Source organism: Dermacentor albipictus, chromosome 6 (assembly GCF_038994185.2).
Source record: "Dermacentor albipictus isolate Rhodes 1998 colony chromosome 6, USDA_Dalb.pri_finalv2, whole genome shotgun sequence".
NCBI lineage: Eukaryota > Metazoa > Arthropoda > Arachnida > Ixodida > Ixodidae > Dermacentor > Dermacentor albipictus.
In genome coordinates, this window is record NC_091826.1 from 72,643,155 (window position 1) to 72,663,208 (window position 20,054).

General features: G+C 48.2%; 1 protein-coding gene across 1 annotated transcript; it reads right to left on the reverse strand.

Annotated features, from left to right (window-relative positions):
* Positions 1–3,017: 3,017 nt before the first annotated feature.
* On the reverse strand, positions 3,018–20,050 carry LOC139061184 (probable serine carboxypeptidase CPVL). Its single transcript, XM_070540836.1, has 4 exons — positions 19,819–20,050; positions 16,596–16,788; positions 5,677–6,004; positions 3,018–3,894 (listed from the first exon to the last, which is right to left on the reverse strand). Exons 1-4 carry the CDS (start codon positions 19,938–19,940, stop codon positions 3,059–3,061), a joined length of 1,479 nt encoding a protein of 492 aa, XP_070396937.1. The 5' UTR covers positions 19,941–20,050; the 3' UTR covers positions 3,018–3,058.
* Positions 20,051–20,054: the final 4 nt, after the last annotated feature.

Sequence of the window (20,054 nt, forward strand, 5' to 3'; positions counted from 1 at the left end):
AAATTCGCGGAGCTTGCGAAGCGACGTTGGACGTGGAAAATCGCGCAGAGCTTGAACCTTCCTGTCCAATGGCTTGATTCCTTCAGGTGTGACAAGGTGTCCAAGAAATTCGACGTTGTCAACACCAAAAACACATTTCGCTGTGTTGATAGTTAAGCCATGTTCCTGCAGTCGCGAAAACAGCAACCGCAGATGGTCAGCGTGCTGCTCTGGTGAAGAACTTGCCACCAGCAGATCATCAAGATAGGCGATGACGAAGTGCAGACCACGTATGACTTCGATGATGAAGCGTTGGAAAGTTTGGCCTGCATTACGCAACCCGAAAGGCATGCGGACATACTCGAATAGGCCAAAAGGTGTTGTGATGGCAGTCTTCGGTATGTCCGCTGGTTCCACAGGAATTTGATGGTATGCTTTGACTAGGTCAATCTTGCTAAATATGGTTGTTCCAGCAAGAATGGTAGCAAAGTCATGAATGTGCGGGAGCGGGTACCGGTCGGGAGCGGTGCGAGCATTCAATGCACGATAGTCTCCACAAGGGCGCCAATCTCCGGGGTCACGCTTGGGCACCATGTGCAGGGCAGATGACCAGCTGCTTGACGATGGGCGGATTATGCCTAACTGCAGCATGTGATCAAATTCTCTGCGAGCTGTGGCGAGGCGCTCTCCAGCAAGACGTCGTGGCTTGCAGAACGCTGGAGGACCCGTGGTGACGATGTGGTGCGTCACAGTGTGCCGCACTGGAAGTTCCAAATTGGTAGGTTTGGTAAGTTCAGGAAATTCACTGAGGATAGAGGCAAATTCTGATGATGGCGAATGCGGAGCTGGTTGCGTAGAGGCGGACAGCGGTGCGAGGATACCTTGCACGGAGAGGCTGGTCGTACAGTCCACAAGTTGGCGGGAGCGGAGATTCACGTTCAAACCGAAATGGGTAAGAAAGTCCGCACCTAATATGGCGAAGCGCACATCGGCGAGGATGAAAATCCACCGAAATATGCGACGCAGGCCCAGGTCAATGGTGAGGGAGCGTTGGCCATATGTTGCGATTGTGGATGTATTTACAGCTTGCAAAGGCGCAGTCCTCGGACAACGGTGTCGGTCCTGGCGAGAGGCGGGAATGACGCTTACCTCTGCACCAGTGTCCACAAGAAAGCGATGGCCTGCGATCCTGTCTGTGATGTAGAATAGGCGGCTTCCCGTAGCGGTTGAGTCACGCGCCGCCATTAGTGACTCTCTTCCATGTTTCCCTGCCAGCGACAAGGCTGTCGACATTTTGCAGCGCTGGCGCCGAACCTGGTGTGGTACCAGCAGAAGCCGTCAGAAGTGTGTCTTGGGCGGGAACGGGAACGCGAACGTGAGCCACCTTTCGCCAGTGGAGAGCGACGAGGCGTGTCCATCTGCATTGCTGCCATGGTGTCCATCAGCCTGTCAATTTTCTCCTCGAGGCGAGATTGCCGGGCCTCGAGGTCTGATGTGACAGTGGTCGAGGACACCGCGGAGCTTGCGCCGGAGTAGTCGTTCACGCGGTCCGCGAGTTCTGCCAGTTTGTCAAGAGGCATATCATCCGCAGCTTCCAAAACCACGACAAGTGTCTGAGGCAAGCGTTGCAGAAACAGCTCGTGCAATAGTGGACTCTCGGAGTTTTGAGTACGGTCGCCGAGTAGCTGTCGCATCCGATGTAATAGCTGCGACGGTCGGCGATCGCCGAGTTCTTCCGCGTTGAGGAGTTGCTGCAAACGGCTTCTCACGGACACGGTTTTGCGTGTGAGCACTATGGCCTTGAAATGGTCGTAGGGCGCTGCCGGATGTGGGGCTCTCATGACGTCGTCGAACTCATCAGCTACCTCGGAGGAAAGTGCTGAGACGACATGCAGGTACATCACACGTTGCGATGTGATGCGCCGCAGATCGAAGAGGGCTTCTACTTGCGTGAACCACACGGCGGGATTCTTCGGCCAAAACGGCGGCACCCGCAGCTGGGCATTGGAAATGGCGTCCATGGCAGCGCTGGGGGCAGGGATGTCGCCTGGCACTGTTGCTTGGGGCTGAAGAGCCGGGGCGTCGTTGCTGACTACTGTAGTGTTCATTTCGTCTTCCATTGCGTGAGCTTGCTACGTCTGGGTCACCAAGCTATAGGGGCGCGAAATGCGTCCGCTATAGACAGACGCGCGCAGAGAGAAGAGAACGAACTTTGAGAGCGACCGGCGAGCAGCCGAGCGGCGGTGAAACTGAAACTTTATTGTACGTGACTTCCACGCCGAGGAGGCCGGCGCCGCGAACATAAACATCCGCTCGTTGTGCAGACGCTCACGGCGGCGGCGGCGGCGGAATCGGATCCACTACAACGTGCATCAGGCAAGTGGCTTTGAGCAGGTGAAATTTAGACCACTGAAAAAAAAGATTATAGTAAACGAGCTGTTTTATGCAGTGAGTATGAAAGCTCATGGTTTCGTCAGTCAAGATGCGAGCTTTGCTTTCACTCTAAGCTCGCCGGCTCTAATAGAAAGGTGATGAACAAGAGCATGTATTTTAGGAGGCATTCTAGCCTACTTCTGGAAGTTCTAAAAGGTTTCCCGTAGCATTAACAAAGCGCGAAGTACGAGAATGTGAATTAAGCATGTCACGTCAATCTAAGACATCCTAAGGGTTGATGTACAGAACTTGTGCATGTGCTGCTGGAACATCGCCCCCATCGCTCATCGGTCCATAAAGCGATGAAGGCGCTTTTCTGCTTCCATAGGACGACGGGCTTGTGTGAACGTCTGTGACTATTAATGCAATTTCTATTAGACCACACATGTCAGCGAACTCCCCGCTAATTACCTTCTTTCCGTGCCTCCTCTCTCTCCCTTTCATCGCTGTTTTCCCTTTCCCATTCCCCCAGTCTAGGGTAGCCAACCGAGCGTTCTTCTGGTTATCCCCTCTGCCTTCTGCTTTTCTGTTTCCTCCCCTCCCCCCTCAGAAAGATGTTTGCGTCACTGCATTTTGAGTTTTATACTAGTGATTCGTCAAATGTGTGCGTTTTTAACAGTTTTATTGATTAACAGCAATTTCCTTGTCAAACCTTCTGTTGCGAGGTGGACGGAAGCTGATTTGTAAACGTCACAAAGTGACCGTACAATTCGCTTACAGCTGCCGAACGATCCAAAGATATGTGATGACCCCCGAAAAGGACAGTAGCATACATTAGCGTGCCAACCTTCTTCAAGTAGCCAAGAAGACCCAGAGAAGACTTGTTTTTCCGGTACCAAGGTGTGCGTTGAGCCTTGTTGAACGCTTCAGACCAACGCCACTGCAACTTCTTGAAAGACCGATAAATGTTAACGGTCGGAAATACAGCGTCCAACTGAGCGGTGTAGAAAAGAACGGGCACTCTGTTGAGAACGTCCACGAACAATGCCCGTTGGTCTACGAAAAAATCGTTTAACGCCAATTGCATTGCCATCTGAAATCTCGTGCCATCAAGGGTCCTGGAAGACCTAACATGAATTCTCTGCTTGAATTCGGCACTGTTTGCATAGCGATAGTACGCCGAAACTTCTCTCGGTTTTTGAGGGCTTGTAATGCTGCCATGGTCAAGGAAGCCGGTGAGATTTGAGAATAAACTTTGTTGACCCTGGACTTGCAAGTTAAAAACTGTTTGGCTGAGTAGTCCAGCAGCGTTCTTATACTGCTTCGCAGAGACCAGTTTCTGTATCATAGAAAATCTCCCAGCAAATAACTCGCGATCATGATCGTCTAGCAGTCCGGCGCAGTAGAGGTAGTCAGCTGAGTTGACAATGTCCAGCAAAGGGAACAGAAACGCGACGCCAAGCATGATCCCCTTGAAGCGCAAGGGAAGTTCTTCCGGTGTTCGAGTCAATACCTTGTTTGCCAATCCAACGGCTGACCTTGCTGTAAGAAAAGAAATTGCAGAAAACGTAATGAGACAGGTAAGATAGAAAAGAAATATTGTCAAGTCATGCAGCGATAACATGACGCCGCAAAGCAGGCACATCACGCTGCAGCACTGTTCAGTCAGTATATCTCTTGCCCGAATATTGGGAAAACTACTGATGCACGTACTTTTTTTTTCTTTTAGTCCCATGATTGCATTTCTCCGGCTAAGAAATGCTGAAAGTTATCACTCGCCCTCCGACGCGCCTGTCTGTATCGAAAGTTTCTCGAATTTTATCGCTGGTTCTATTTGCTGTTCCTTTTTTCGCCGAACCCTGCTTAACCAGATGACATACGCGGCGCGAATTTTGTACATTCCGGAAGGCACGCGAGCACGAATCTTCGACGATACACGTAAAACTAGCCGACGCTCTGGACCTGGAGAAGAGAATTTTGACCATCGCCGACAGTGCTCGCTGCTATCATTGGGCTTGGGTGTTACTAGTTCTGCTGGACACGAGTTCGCCCAATAAGGAATTAACGTCATGACTCCAACTTTCTACACTGCGTCGTTCTTCGCCGTGACTGCGACGTGACGCTGTTTAGTCAGGATGACTCCGGCCAAAAAATTGAAGAATGTATTTTAGTTTGTCTACAAAGGTCGTCATTTATCTCCAAGGCGACATTTCTTCGCCGTGGTCCTTAAGGCCGACCCACATCCGGCGAAAAAGCGGCGGCGTCCGCTCAGAGGTCCGTAGCCGAAACGTAGCTGCTCGCCGACGATGAAGCCGCGGCCATGATATTGTCACGTGGTAGTTACGGCTGAGCACACAGCAAAAAAACTGCGCTCGACGAAACTAACTTTATTGGGCGAACCGGTGTCAGGAAGAACAGGCTGTAGCACTCAAACCTCAAAAAAGCGTCGAACAGAGTCGGAAATCGTCGAAAATCTGATCTGCCGGTCTAGCGCGTCGGCTTTTATACATAAGCTATTGAAGGTTCCAGTGTTATCGCTGGTGGCCGCGTGTCTTACAGAAAGTTCTGCACAATTTTCGTCCCACGTACATGCATGCAATCAGAATATACAAAGTTCCGCGGCAAGAGGCAGCAGATATAACGATCAATAACATTCCAGAAACTTCTGATACATGTAGGCGCGACCCGCGCTGAGCGATAAGACTTGTTAGACGATGAGATGTGCTCATTCGATAAACAAGTACGTACACGTGTCAATATTGTCAGCCTGCAGCGAGCCGCCCGTAGGGAGCGGCATACGCGGGGGGGGGGGAGGGGAGAGGGGGGGCAGGGGCAGCGCGGACCAATGAGGGCCAAATTTTGACGCGCCTAGGCATAAAATGAGAGCGGCCACGAAAACTTCGCGCGTCGCGTATAATAAAATTACCGCTAAATAATAAATAGTGCGCCTGTAAACCCAAAACTGTTTTTGTTTTCACTTTACTGTGTAATAGACCACACGACGCTTTTAGCAACGCTGAAATTATGGCGGCCGCGACTTCTTTTTCGTTGCATGCTTGCGCTAAACGACGATGGCATGCCGCCATGTCACCGTCGAAAGTTCTTCAAGAAAGTTTGCTCCAACTGGGCCCGTCTTTACACAGACAAGTTCACATTTGCGAAACTTAGGCTTCGAAGACAAACTATAAAATTTACCTATTTGCAATAACACCATGTTCCGATATCATATTAGGTATCTCCTCTTAACTATAGTACATCTACTAGCAAAACACGTTTCTCATATAATAACAAAAAAGTCTAATATTTGGCTAGTAGAGATGTTACCTCCATAGGACTCTCCTGCGATGTAAAAGTCACTGCCCTTGTACTCGTGAAAGATTCTCAAGAAACGTCTGAGAAACTTCATCAGGTGGATAGAAACCTCTTCGAGCGACGTAGAGTATTTTCCTTTTCTGTCGAAGCTGTATCCCGCCCCTACGGGCTGGTCTAGGTAGATGATGTTGAATTGCTTCAGCAGACTATGCTTCCTCCTATAAAGATTATTGGTGACGCCGATTCCGAGAGGGCCATTCTCCAGGAACTGGCCAAAGAGTCCAGATTTGCCGGGGCCTCCTTGCAACCATAGGAGAAGAGGCTTCTTAACGCGCTTTTCCTGCAGAAAGGAAGGAAAATTTCACTGCTCTCCAATTAGAACAAGCACCTCTATGGTAAAAAAAAAGAGTTGCATGGTCCCTGTACCATAAAGTATAGAATTCACAGGGTGGTAAGAAACTGGTGAGACTCATCGCCTGACTCGTTTGGAGTATGTTTAAATGGGCCTTTGAATGGCTGTTCAACTGTTTCAGTTGAAAGAAGCATAAAGAACCTTTTTTCTATTCATCATCAACAATAACAACCCTGACAACAGCCTACTTTATGTTCGTCAAAAAACAAAGGCGTCTTACTGGTTCACAGTGTTTACGCTGCCTTGCCTCAGCGACATCCATTCCATGGGGAAGATATATTTATTACTTCTTTATAGTTTGCATAGAAATCACCAAACCGGACGTAAACTTTTCTCTCTGTTTTGAGTGTAATACTTCCCAATCGGCTTGAAGTGTTCCCGCACCAGTAGGGTTGACAGAGCAACAAAATAACGACACAGCTGACTCCCGACACAACTGACTCCCGACTGAGCTCTGAACGAGCGCAGTCGGGAGCTGCATTGCATTTGTCGCACAATTAAGTGCGGACAGCATCCCTCGTGCGCAGCTTTCGTGCAGAGACTAAAAAAACAAACTAAGGATCATATTCACCAAACATCATTTACCTAGAAGAATTTTCTCATTGCGAGCACCGTTATGGCGTGAGCCAATCACGACCGCTATCGGCCTTATGATGCTACCAAGGCCGCTACGGTAACAAATTGCACACGGCACGTAGGTATACACTCTAAAAATTGTTAGGCCCTTATGGGTCAAAGAAGGGTGTTCGGTAAGTTTCATCCTTGTAAACACCCTCACAGCACTCGTTTTTCTCGAAATACGGTGTCATATGCGGAGACCCCGGAGTAACGAGTAATTTCTTGTAATTTACACCCTCATTTGACGGGTGAAAATCGTAAAGGCTACAAATCTATTAAAATGTTTCCCCATTGGTGCACAGAGTTCTATTGCGTGTACATAAAACACGTTACATCATAAGAAAAAAAGTTAAGCCTTCATAATGTTGACGGATGTAGAATGGATTTATTTACAGTGAAAAGGACAGATAATACATGGGATGGTCCAAAACAGTCGATCACCCAAAAACCTCGCGCCGCTCCTTATTTCTCTTCCACGCTCCTCCGATGCGGCGGTACATTTTCCTGCCGGGCAGACGAACCTCACCGAGCGAGTCAGAGTGTGCGTTGATGTTGGGGTTTCAATCGTGCGACGTGCACAGCTTGCGTCTTGCGTGATCGGCGGGTATCAGCCGCCACATTAGTGATGACATAGGTCACTCACCTCAAGCATTAGAGAACGACGAACGGGCCCGAACATTTGAAGAGAAGCTTTTGGTAAGGTCGCTTTTTCCGAACCGGTGTCCACAGCCACACGAAGACACCGGTGGCGAATCTGACGAGCAGATGTTGTGCGTCGTAGCGAGCCTTAGCACGAGCATGCGACGATAAGGTTCTTAGCCGGGCATGTCGACGTGCTTCTTCGGCACGACACAATATCTGCGTGACAGAAGCATCGTCGTTAGGTGAAAAAGGAAGTATGGTGTCGAGAAAACTTTGAGGATGGTGAGCGTAGAGGACAAAGAAAAGTGCGTATCCTGTGACTTCGTGCTTGACTGTGTTCAAGGCATACTGATGAACGGTAATATGCCATCCCAGTTCTTGTGATTCGCTGAGACATACATTGAAAGCCCGTTGACGAAGTTATGATTTGTGTGCTCGGTTAGACCATTGCTTTGCGGATGGCAAGGCGTAGAATGACGATATTGAGTTCTGCAAAGGCGTAGCAACTCTTCCACGACGTCAGCGGTGAACTGCCGGCGGCGGTAACTTAGCGGCACACGATGAGCTCCATGGCGGAGGATAATCGAATGCAGAATAAACCCTGAAACATCGGATGCTGTAGCTGAGACAAGTACCATTGTTTCAGTATAACGTGTTAAATAAACCACGTACGCGAATATCCAGCGGCAGCCAGTGGAAGGCTTGGGGAATGTACCACGTAAATCTATACCCACTTTCTCAACAGGTGAAGTCAGCGGTCTCACCAGTTGCAGAGTTCCTATAGGAGCTGTAGTCGGTTGTTTGTGGCATTGGCAGACATCACAGCTGGCGACATACTGCTTGCTTGTCTTCCACGATTGAGGCCAATAGAAACAATCTCGGAGGCGGTGGAGCGTTCGAGCGAATCCAAGGTGACCGGATGTACGGTCGTGGTGCATGGCCCGAAGTACAGCGAGCCGCAGGCATTTTGGGACTATGAGCAGCAGTGGAGCACCATTGTTCGAATAATTATTGTGATAAAGCAGACCATCACGTACTGCAAATGGCGCAGCCCGTTCAGATCTGTGGGTCGCATAAATATACAGCTTCAGTGAAGGGTCGCGCTGTTGTTCGTTCTTGAAGACGGCAGACAGGAAAGTCTGATGAGATTGTAGATAAGTAGTCGTCGAAATCGTCATCATCAGTACTCTTGCTCTGAGAGGGAAGACGAGATAACCAGTCGGCATCTACGTGGCACCGACCGCTCTTATAAGCAACAGAAAAGTCGTATTCTTGAAGACGCAAGGCCCACCGAGCCAACCACCCGGCTGAGCCAGGCAGTCCAACTAGCCTACAGAGTGAACGATGGTCGGCGACAATCTTGAAATGGCGGCCATACAAATAAGATCTGAACTTACTAATGGCGAAAACAACAGAAAGCCATTCCACTTCCGTGACTATATAACTGCTCTCTGCTTTCGTCAAAGTACGGCTTGCGTACGCAACGACGTGTTGGTGTCCGTCATAAAACAGGACGAGCACAGCACCAACCCCCGCGCCACTTGCATCACTATGCAGTTCGGTGAACGCCTCCGGACCAAAATGGTGGAGTAGTGGCCCAGAGGTGAGCAAAAACTTCAGCTGCTGGAAAGCAGTCTCGCACTGAGCAGACCACATGTAGGGAGTGTCCTTGCGGAGCAGGTCAGTCAGCGGACAAGCGAGCTGGCAAAATCTTTAATAAACCTGCGAAAATCCCAGGAAAAGGCCCAGGAATCTTTTGAGGCCTTCCACTGTCTTCAGCTGCTTAATGTTGCGAACAGCAGAAATATTTTGGAGATCCGGTCATATACCGTCTTTGTCGACGACATATCCTAGCACAAGGGCTTGACGCTCACCGAAACGGCATTTCTGAGAGTTTGAAACGAGGCTGGCCAGTTGGATGCAGTCCAAAACAACGCCAAGCTGCTATTGTGCTCGTGGAAAGTTCGGCCGAAAATAATCACGCCATCTAAATAACGCATACAAATCTCCCATTTGTGACCACGGAGGATGCAGTCCATAAATCGCTCGAAGGTTGCTGGGGCATTACATAAGCCAAACGGCATGCCGGTACACTGATAGAGTCCGTCAGGCGTAACAAAAGTGGTCTTTTTTATGTCAGATGGGTGCATTGGTATCTGCCAGTACCCGGAGCGAAGGTCAACTGACGAAAAGTGCGATGCGGAGTGAAGGCAGTCAACAGCGTCGTCAATGCATGATAAGAGATACAGGCCTACCTTTGTGACGGCATTCAGGCAGTGGTAGTCGACACAAAATCTTCACGAGTTGTCTTTCTTTTTCACTAGTATAACAGGAGCTGCATAAGGACTGCAAGACTCCTGAATAACGCCTTTCTACAGCATGTCGTCCACCTGTTCCGCGATCACTTTTCTTTCCATGGGTGATACGCGATATGGTTTCTGACCTGCCGGAGTCCCTTGCCCTGCGTTGATGCGGTGGTAGATGCGGGATTCCGGCAACATTTGAGAACGCTCGCGTTGAGTAAAATCAAATACTGACGTGTAGCAGGCAAGCACTTGTTGGTGTACGTCCTGCTCAGAAGACGACAACGAGTTGCTTATTATACGTCGCAAGTGATCCGAATAGTTGAGCAGTGGTCGACTGATGTCTGAAGACGCTGCAGCTGTTAGTACATCAATTGTGGCTTGCTCCTCAGATGTTGCCACTTTAAGTCCAACTGGCAGGGTAACAGACTCCGTAGAAGCGTTCCGTGCCCACGGGAAAGCACGCCCGTCGATGCCTTTGTAGGCCGACCGGCGGTCCGGTAACGAAAAGTGCTTTATTCATGGGATGGAGCGACATATGTAAACTTGGAAAGGGGTGACGTAGACGTCACGCGTTAACAGTCTGGACGCTATCAGAATGACAGCGTGATATGGCCACAGCCTTGAAGAATATATCGAGGGGCCAACACATTCTTCTTAATCGCGTTGTTATGATCTGGCTCGCCAAGAGCGCTGCATGATCCCACCGGGACACGTGAAGAACTCACGGAAGCAAGCATGGCTGTCCGACCAGGCGGTAACACATTTTCAGACAGCGAGAAAACGTCGGCTTGATCGGTCTGCAAATTTCCAAGTATGGCGATTGGCAACGTGCTCCTTCATAAAATATATCCAGTCCCACAGTCAAGTGTTGCGCTGCCGTCACGTAGGAACTCTATGCCTAAAATAACATCATGAGTTGCGTGGACCCAATCCAATGAACTCAGTTCTAAACCTCTGTCCTCCGATAGCAACCAAAACCGAACAGACACCAACATGGCCCAAAATTTATTGAAAACTTACTAAAATTTAAATTTAACGTATTCGAATCGAATCCTAGCGCCGCCGGGCCGCCACATAATTGGTAGAAGTGTCGCCCGGACTGGTGCTCGGCTAGCTGTCTGGTCGTCTGCACCTCGAAAGGAGGCTACTGATACTGCGAGGCTTCTGGGCATCCCTTGTCCAAATACAGATCTGTATTTGTGACTCCCATTTAGAAGGATGGCAGTCGCGTTACATTCATACTGAAGGAAATAACACTGGTGTTTCACTTGCCGCGTATTCGTTGTTTTCTACCAATTTGTATACCACCGTTCCTGCACAGCGCAGCACAACGACGAAGCTACACTACCAACTAGGCCCTTTTCAAGCTCTGGTTACTTTTAATGTGGAAGGGTATTGTTTATTTAACGCCCTTATGGAAGGGGCTTGCAAGTTTAACTCACTTGCTTCTGGGAAGGGGGGGGGGGAGGTGATTGTTGCTAAGTGCCCTAGTAGGGTGCTACTCATGGGACAAATCATGTACACCCTTATGCGTGTTAGAATATTCAAAGTGATTCGTGAAAAAGACTGTGTAAACATGATAACGACCTTTTTTTTGTTTTCAGAAGGACGTAGAACTAGGCTGGTTCGCCATGGTCTAGAACGAAAGGTATGTTGTGAGGAGATAACCAACTGCAGTAAGAGAACAGCGTAGTGTATTGTATCATGTGTCCCGTGACTGTGTTTGTCCAGATCTTTAGCCGAACTTTCCCTTTGTTAAAATTTCTTTCGACACCATGAGTCCCCCCCTCCCCTTCCTCGGCAGAATACTGCATCCAGACTCTCCAAACAATATATGCTTAACCTATGTTTGACCATTGTGCCATACAAGGATAACTCTAGCACAGCTGCGATGAGTTCGCAAGGTGTTGTGTTCGAGAGTTCCAGCGAATAAGGCAAAAAGTGGAAATTTCGATTCCTGAACCAAATAATAGAAACTTCCCGTCTGCACTCCTCTGCCTTCTAGTCTTCCATACATATGTCGAGCACCGTCAGTACCTTGCGCTTCTCGCCGCACAACATACGCTTAGAAACAGCTTGTTCTTTAAACAAAAGGCTACATCGTTCTTCTCTTGACTGGCCTCCAATACTGCAGGCTTTTAAGCAAGGTAGTGAAACGTAGGATATACAGGTTAGGCTGCAATAACACCACGTGCTTCTTAGTCCGCATAGGCCAGATTGCTATGTATTTTCCCTTTCGTTTCCTAATTAGTCTGTTGAATATTTCACTCGCTTTTGCAAGGCCTACAAGCGGCGTAGTCATTGCCTACTCCCTGTCATTAGAGCTGTTCTTTATCTGTCATCCGGTTCTATGACAAACGAAGTACTATTGAGAAAATACGTGACGTTGCTCGGGCTGGTTACTCACCCTAAGTAGACACTTGTGCCTATGAGGGATTCTCTTCACAAATGCATAGCAAACACGCAGCATGCTACAGTTACTCCAGGCTGTAACTGCTGGCGATACCGAGACATGGCTGTGTGAATGCTCAGATATACTCTATATTGAAGTATCGCGATGGCTGACCTGTGACGGTGTCCCCTCTGGTAGGTTACATCAGGAATGACAGGATTGTAAAAAAATCAGTCAACAGAACTGCACGCTTCAAATGGAAGTTGCTCCTTCCGAAACTCACATCTCATTCTGAGCTTTCATGTGCCAAAACTCCGATTATGAGGCACACCGTAGAGGAGGAGTCGGAAATAATTTTTGCTACGTCGCGTTTTCAACGTGTGGCAAATGCGTTGTACACTAACGTATTTTCATTCCGGGTGCTATCGTAATGCGACCACCGCGGCCGAGTTCAACATGTGTTTCAAGTGCTTCCAATCATGTGTGACCTTGTAATGTCTAAACTTCTCGCCAATGGTGGAGATGTGCAGCGTGACGGGGCTTTCTAGCTGCTTTTTTAGAGCACAGCTCTTAACCGCCCGTTCTCGCAGTAAGCGTCGTCGTGTCTCGGCGGTGGCGTTACACCTCGTAACCGAACGAACGAGCACAGGCGAAAGGTGAAAGGGAACGCGGAGCGAAGCGGTAGGTGAAAGAGGAGCGCGTGAAGAGGGAAGTGGAGGAGGAGTGGAGGGGAAACGGCCTGCGCCTGCGCTGAGTTGCCGGCAGCCACGGCATACTCCGCCACGTGGGCGATTCGGGGGGGGGGGGGGGGGGAGGGACGGGGGTATTCTGCAAGAGCCCACCTAGTGGACTGTCCATTTCGGCCGCTGCTGATTAGGTGTAGCTGCACGAGCGAGGAGGAAACGAGCGGCCCTAGCCAATCAGCAGAAGCCGAAATGGACAATCCACAAGGAGGACTCTTACAGAACCCCCCCCCCCCCCCCCACCTGATCTGCGCTTCCGAAGGGGGGACCAGGGCGGCGTGAGCGGGGGATGGGCTGCGCTAAGGTCAGTCCGTGGCAGTGATGCCAAGTCTAGGCATTTATTCACATATTCATTCTGGTCTGCTTAGTGATTTAGCGTCTTTCTTGAAGTATCTATAGGTTTTAACGACGCAGTTATCTCACCATTTACGCCACTATGCATATTCATAAGTACCGACGAAGACCTAAGCAAGGTGACTCAGACCAGCTGCTTCTTAATTCTGTAGCGCTACGAGTGGAGGTGGAGCAGCGCGCCCGGAGTAACGGTCGCTTCAATTAGTGACGTCGTAGGAAGTCGCGACTTCTTTCAATTCTGGCATCGTGATAAGAAAGGGTGTCATGGGTGTCGCTGTTTTCTTCGCGGACGTGCGAGGCGTCTTTCGGCGGCCCTGTAATTGAGGCGGCTCATGTACCATAATGTTTTTTTTTTACCAAGAAGGGCGTTCTGCGCTGTCACCTATGTTTCGTTTTGAAAACCCTTGTTTGCTCCTGTTCTCGAAAGAGGGCGAAGATTTATCGCGAAACGGTATTACACCTGCTGCGCAGCGCGTGTGAAAGCGAAGCTTCTGAAGCTTGGCCAGTTTTATCTTTTGCGCGCTCGAGAACGCTTGCCTGGCAGTTTACAATATATCTACTTCCACAGCACCTGATACGTTCATGGTTCCAAAAGTTCTGTGCCCACTACACTCATTGCCAAAGTAAATGGCAACTTTTGTCATTTGCTTTGAAGCGCTCGTCCTATCTGGTTTTGGTTTCTTGTGTCATTGTGTGTGCGGTTTTTTTGCGCTCTATGTCAAATATGAATTCTTACAAACTCGCCCGAACTTCAGTTCTTGTAGACAACTTGTAGAGTCGACGACGACCAGCAAGGTGAGCCCAGTAAGAAGACACCAATTTACTTTACCAGTCAACAAGGCATATAAAGATGGGAAAGGAAGCATGCACAAACTCTGCGACCCCGTGAAGCATAATATCGTCACTGTACAACACATTTAGGGATTTTTGTTCGCAATCGATGGATTTTTGGCATGAATCTAGAAATAATATAGCACATCGAGTTGGCAACACTGGTCCGCGGTACCAGTGTGTGACGTGTATCACTTCTCCTGCAAAGGGTGATGGCGAGTGGCTATGAGTAAGGCTCGATATGATGCTTCCTTGGGTTCTTTCGCAGCTGACAGTGGTGGCACAATTTCAACGTGACGAAGAGCCGTTGTCGTGGTTGGTGGAACGAAAGCGTGAAAAGAAAAGCGTAGTGCCGCACAAGATGGGCTGTGCGGCGACGATGGCTGTGATATGGCGCCATGTTATCGAGCGGCGTCTGTATGGAAACAAAGTGCGCTACTCACAGCGTTCCCTTCCTAATGTAAGCCATGCACCTATGGAATCATAATACAAAATATTGATACGCGACATGAAAACACATATAGAGCTGCACTCAGGGGTGCTATAACGCAAAACTATTCCAAACTTTTCTATTCCATTCCTGCAATCAGATTTCCCTGATTGGTCAAAAGCTTTCTTGGACCACTCCCACTGCCCCTCCCCGTCACGCGACGTCACGAAAACCGCAATAGCTCCCCATCTGATATGACGTACACACGGATTATGCATCACTTCACCGAACAAAAGAAAAATAGTTCATTCTGATTTGACGCCTTTTGCCCATTAGACCTCGGCTATTGGTCAAAAGTTTTCGGGCTGTAACCACTTCACCTACCTGTCACACGACATCACAAAACCGCAATAACGCACCGCGTCAAAGTGACGTGTGCGCGTGAAAGATGCAATAATATGCCGAACAAAACTGAATTTTTTTTCTGAATAGCCGCAGGCTGCCCCGTTCCGAAAGGAATAAAAGATGGCTGCCACCGACTGGCTACTCGCACCTGCTGGAGAGCATGGGTTTATTTGTGCATAATAAAACTTTCTGCGTGACCGCGTAACGTTTTCGAGCACTTTGGGCACGTTTACGACCTCGTTCTACCAACTCTTCTTTGCTGAGGATCCGTTCTAGCGTCATTCTTAAGCTTCCGTCGCATGCCACCGCGATTGTCGACCAGCCACCGCAAGCTAAGCAAGGGAAAGCGGACCAATCGCAGACGCTGGCACCACCTTTTTTTTCCGGTTGTCGAATTTCAATACACTGGCTCGGCCCCATTGAATTTCTCTCCACTTGAGCGGATTTCTCGCCTGTTGTCAGCCAATTAGATAAGACAAACCGCTCGTTGTCGGCAATGTTATTCGTTTTTCAAGCAAACAAAAGTGACCTCCTATGAACGAGGAGAGCGTTTGATTCCTCTGTTCAGACAACCCTGCGAGTGAACGCCCGATGCTTGCGTCAGCGGTTACGCATATTTGAAGTCAGGCGATTGGAATAGAAACATATTGGAATAGTTTTACGTTATAGGGCCCCAGATTTTGAATTAGGGACTATCACAATCGCCGGTGAATTATTTTCATGATACCGCTTTCTTCTGTAGCCATAAAGAGAGAGCTAAAATTTTATTTCATTCTATATTATCTTAACATTCACAAATAGGATAGCAGCAGCTTCTTCGTCGAGATAACAAAACAAATTTCTGCAGGAAGCGTAAGGACAGAACTAAGCCATTATACTGCTGTCAGGATTAAGGAGAATCATGCTGAAATGTACATACCCGAATGGCAAAACAGGAAAAAGAAACTATGCGGCGCAAAAAAGAACTAGAAAGGAAGCTGTGAACCGGTCAACAGTGCTCGAAAAGAAAATGATGTTTGGAGCCGACGTTTCAACAACGTAACATGTTTTCATTATTCTCCTTGCCTTGTTTCTCCTTGTTTCACGTGCCAAAACCACGATTTGTTCATTAGTCACGCCTTGGTGGGGGGCTCCCGAATAATATGGACCACCACGGGGTTCTTAACGTGCACCTAAGTCTAAGTGCACGGCTGTTTCCTCATTTAGCCCCCTTCGATATGCGGCCGCCATGGCCAGAATTTGATACCTTGATCTTGCATTTAGCAGCCCAAGACCATAGCCACTAAGAACCGCAGCAGGTGCCGAAATATTGTCTCTACATACATCACATGTTCGACCATTGCAAATCACTTCAAGCCTCCATCTACCTGCTAACAACTGCCTCATTTATTTGGAAAGCTATCAATCAGTTTTTATCTGCGTCCATCGTCACTTCGAAAGAGTTAGGCCGCTGCTGCCGCAGTTAAGAGGGCAAGGTGTATCCATGACATATATATTCAACGTTACTCAAACTGTGTCAAAGGCTAACTTCCTAAAAATTCAAAAGCGTGGCAGTTTGTGCGAGTTGGTATGTGATGACATTTTTAGGTTTGTAGCGCAGCTCAGAAAGAGCAAGAAAGGAAGGAAAGAAGGAAGAAAGGAACAGAGTGAGCGCTCACTCTGTTCTCCGTTCCCTTTCTTTACCCCTTCCACCTTCCTTTTTTGGTCTTTCTGAGCTGCGCTATAAGCCTAAAAAAGATTTCTAAATATTTATCCCGCTGATATTCAAAGGCAACATATAACCATTACAATGTCTTACCTCCGCCTTAATGTGCAAGAAGAACATGTACGAAGAGTGGCTGCCATCGTCCACAGGAATGTATCCCGAGTAGGCTTCCAAATTTTGGCCGGGAGCTGGGAGGCAGACACGGCTGGCTGCTCTCATTTCGTCCAGTGACTTCTCAGAAATCTGGTCGTTCGTGGGGTGCAGTAGGAGGTCATCGGAGGGTTTTCTGAAACGAAATGACAATATCTGCACGTGAAGTGGTGTCCTATCACATATTTGACTATGCGAAGAGCGAGAATGGTGTCACCGGTTTTTACCGTCACTGGCGATCATGTTCAGTGATAAACGAGAACGCGGTGTGGTAAAAACGGCAATCAAATCCATCCTAATGTGTTTTTGCGGGTCTTTGTTCACTCCGAGATGCCTTAAGATGCAATAAAACCAAGAAATAAATACAGAAACAGAAAATTAGTAGTCAGGCTCATAATAGAAAACAGCTACTCTTCATGAGCAATCATCCATTTTTTTTTTCGGTCCGCTCGGCCTGCATAGGCGCTTGGAAGACCACAGATGCTTTAAAAGACTCACTAGCATAAGATTAAACTTTCCTTTTCTGGGATTCTCTCAGTGTACACTAAAACATAGCTGCACCTACACAGAACAGGCGCCCCATTTGTTGAAAACTTTGTCACAACAATGCAGATAACTGGTTCAACTGCACACCTTGTTTGTCGTAAGCACTCGATTCTCTTCTCAGAAATTCAGAAATTATATCGCATTTCTGCTTCTTGCATGATCTGTATCTTGCATTATATCTAACTGCTGTTTCCCGAACATGAGAACCCTATACACAGACTTCTGTTCAAAATTTGCCTGGCAGCTTTTAGGACGTGCACGTTGAGGCAGCACTGACAGCGAGTGCTCCACGCGTCGGAAAGGCTCGCTGAACACATGATACGGGCGCGAACTGCACGCACACAAAAGAAATCGTGCACATCTACAAATATACCTGAACCGAAGCTTTCGTGAAGCGGTGAATGAAATTCTATACAACTACCCATTCTATACCTGCATCTCAAACGCATCGGCAGATGGAGCGCGCGCATGCGCTCTCCAGCGCACGTGCTAGGCAATGTGGCACAGGCGCAATCATCTCGAAGATCTAGTTGGCGATGGCACGATCGAAGTGTACGTGCGGCAGTGGCCTAACGGTTAGAGCATCGGGTGTCTCGGCTGAGAGACGGAGGTTCAATCCACCTGTGGGACATGTAAGTAGTTTCCAGCCGAAAGCCTTAGGATCTCTGTTTCAAGGTCGCGTTGTGAGGTACAGAAAATCGGAGCTCTCGTGCCCACAGCTCGTGCGTTCGCCGTCGACTTCTTCCGCGTCGCTTCTTCCACATCGCTGCCACATCGATGCCGCTAAGCATGGGGAAAAAGACACAGTTAATGCAGAGTTAATTCAGGCACTCGAACTCGCGATGTTTCATGGCAGTCGTACCCTCGACCTTTGCTGGGAGCCGAACCCATGGCTTTTGGCGTTAGAGCGGAGTTGATTGTTACACAGTTAATTAAGGTACCATTAATTGAGGCACTCGAACCCCACGACCTTTGGTGGGTAAAGACAAGCAATACAAAGCAACAACGCATTCGAATGAGAATTTTTTTATGAGTACGAACTATTCGCATGACATTGGCAGCACCCAGCAGCACACGTCGGTTATGTCCGGGGCAGTAGCCGTAGATCCTTGGAAATACTGGGAGGGTCCGCAATAAAAGCTTTGCTGAACAAAATTTTTCTTCGTTGCAAATATTTTCTATACACAAGTCTCCACAAGGATTTTAAATTACATGCTTATGTGTGTGCTTGCGCACGTTGTATGCTCGAACGTGTCATTTCATGTATCCCTGTGTTTTGTAACCGGATTAGTAAAGCGGACTATACCGAGAGAATGTATCTCTTTGTCTCTCTCGAGTTTCTGCAGGACGACGAGGACAATACAGACAAATTCTGGCTCGGACTTTTGTAGTTCCTGCCTGCGACCTTTCGTGTTCTGCCGGGAAGATTTTGCAAAATATTTCACGTTCCATTCCATACATCGCTTTTCCGAAGGGAAGAAACGACAACAATTGCGTCCTTCACGAGCCTACATCTCTACTTCTCAGGCGAGGATATAGTAAGTCCAACCACAGAAATAAACCTTCAGCTATCCTCTCCCACATCACTCGTAATCTACGTTTGAGGCGATCAGATGCAGTCGAAAGCAGCTACAATGAACGCCGTCACAACGAAATTGCCTGCATAACGAAGGACTTCAAATGTCCCAGCCGAATTCCTATCTTTTATGCGTATTGGGAACGCATTTATAGCAAGGACTACGGCAAAAAGTTGTCTGTACAACAAATAAATAATTTATATGTCCACGACGGTTGATTTGTTGCTCTATAACGAAACGCACGCGGCGGCACCACAGCTGCCATCTACAGCCGTAACTGGGCTACTGCAACTGCGCAGTAGATATAATACACGTTGCCCCTTCCCTTTCCCCCTCCCACGCACACATGATGATATGCTTGAAGCTGGTGGCTGATGACAGCCTGGACAGAAACGAGGCCAATGTCGACGAACGAATTGCGAATTAGGACAAGGGAGGCAATAGCCGCAGTCGATGCTCTGCAGCTGTGACTTGCGTCGGTCCTGCGTTTGACCGCGAATCACGCCGTGAGCGTCGATTCGATAAGGTCGGCCTACAGTCAATGAATCCATTGAACTTCTGAATAAATTGCCTTTTCAATTACTGCTAGATAATAATATCATTTTGCTCAACGTGCTCTGGTTGCCCTATTGCACGCGGCACGGTGTTCGATCTTTGCGACGAGGTAACCTGAACGACCCAAGTGTTTCGACATCGAGGTGTTTGACTGCGTTAATGAGATGCTCGTAATACAAACAAGGATATAACTGAAAGAGAAACTGAAAGTTTTCCTAATAGACAGGCCAACGTTTAGATAAGGGAACCTGTTGTCATCGAAGAAAATTTCCTTGTCGAATTGTCGGCTGCATCCTCACGTTTGACTTATTCAGGCACCGCTAACATGCGTATTACTAATTATACTTGTTGTTTTAGTAAGAATATCCAACGCAGAAAATTACCAGGTGGGACAAACACAGCAAGAATGACAGAGTTCACGGTTTCTTTTTTTTTACTGCATACGGCACACCAAAAAACGAGGTTCAGATGTCTGGAACTCTACTTACTGTCCTTTCGAAAATGGTGCGCATTTCGTGGTCCCAGAAGGTGCTTGAGCGTCACAGCATTTGCATACTGCTAAAGCCACAGCCGAAACAAAAATAGCTTTGTAGACACACGCTAGCTTCATTGCTGCCTTTGAGAGAGTGCATAAGCATCTGCTCACAGAAACCAGGTGCCTGCGACGCAACCGCTTCGCACAGGTAACCTGCTGTATTTATTGCACGTACTAACTTCTGAATCA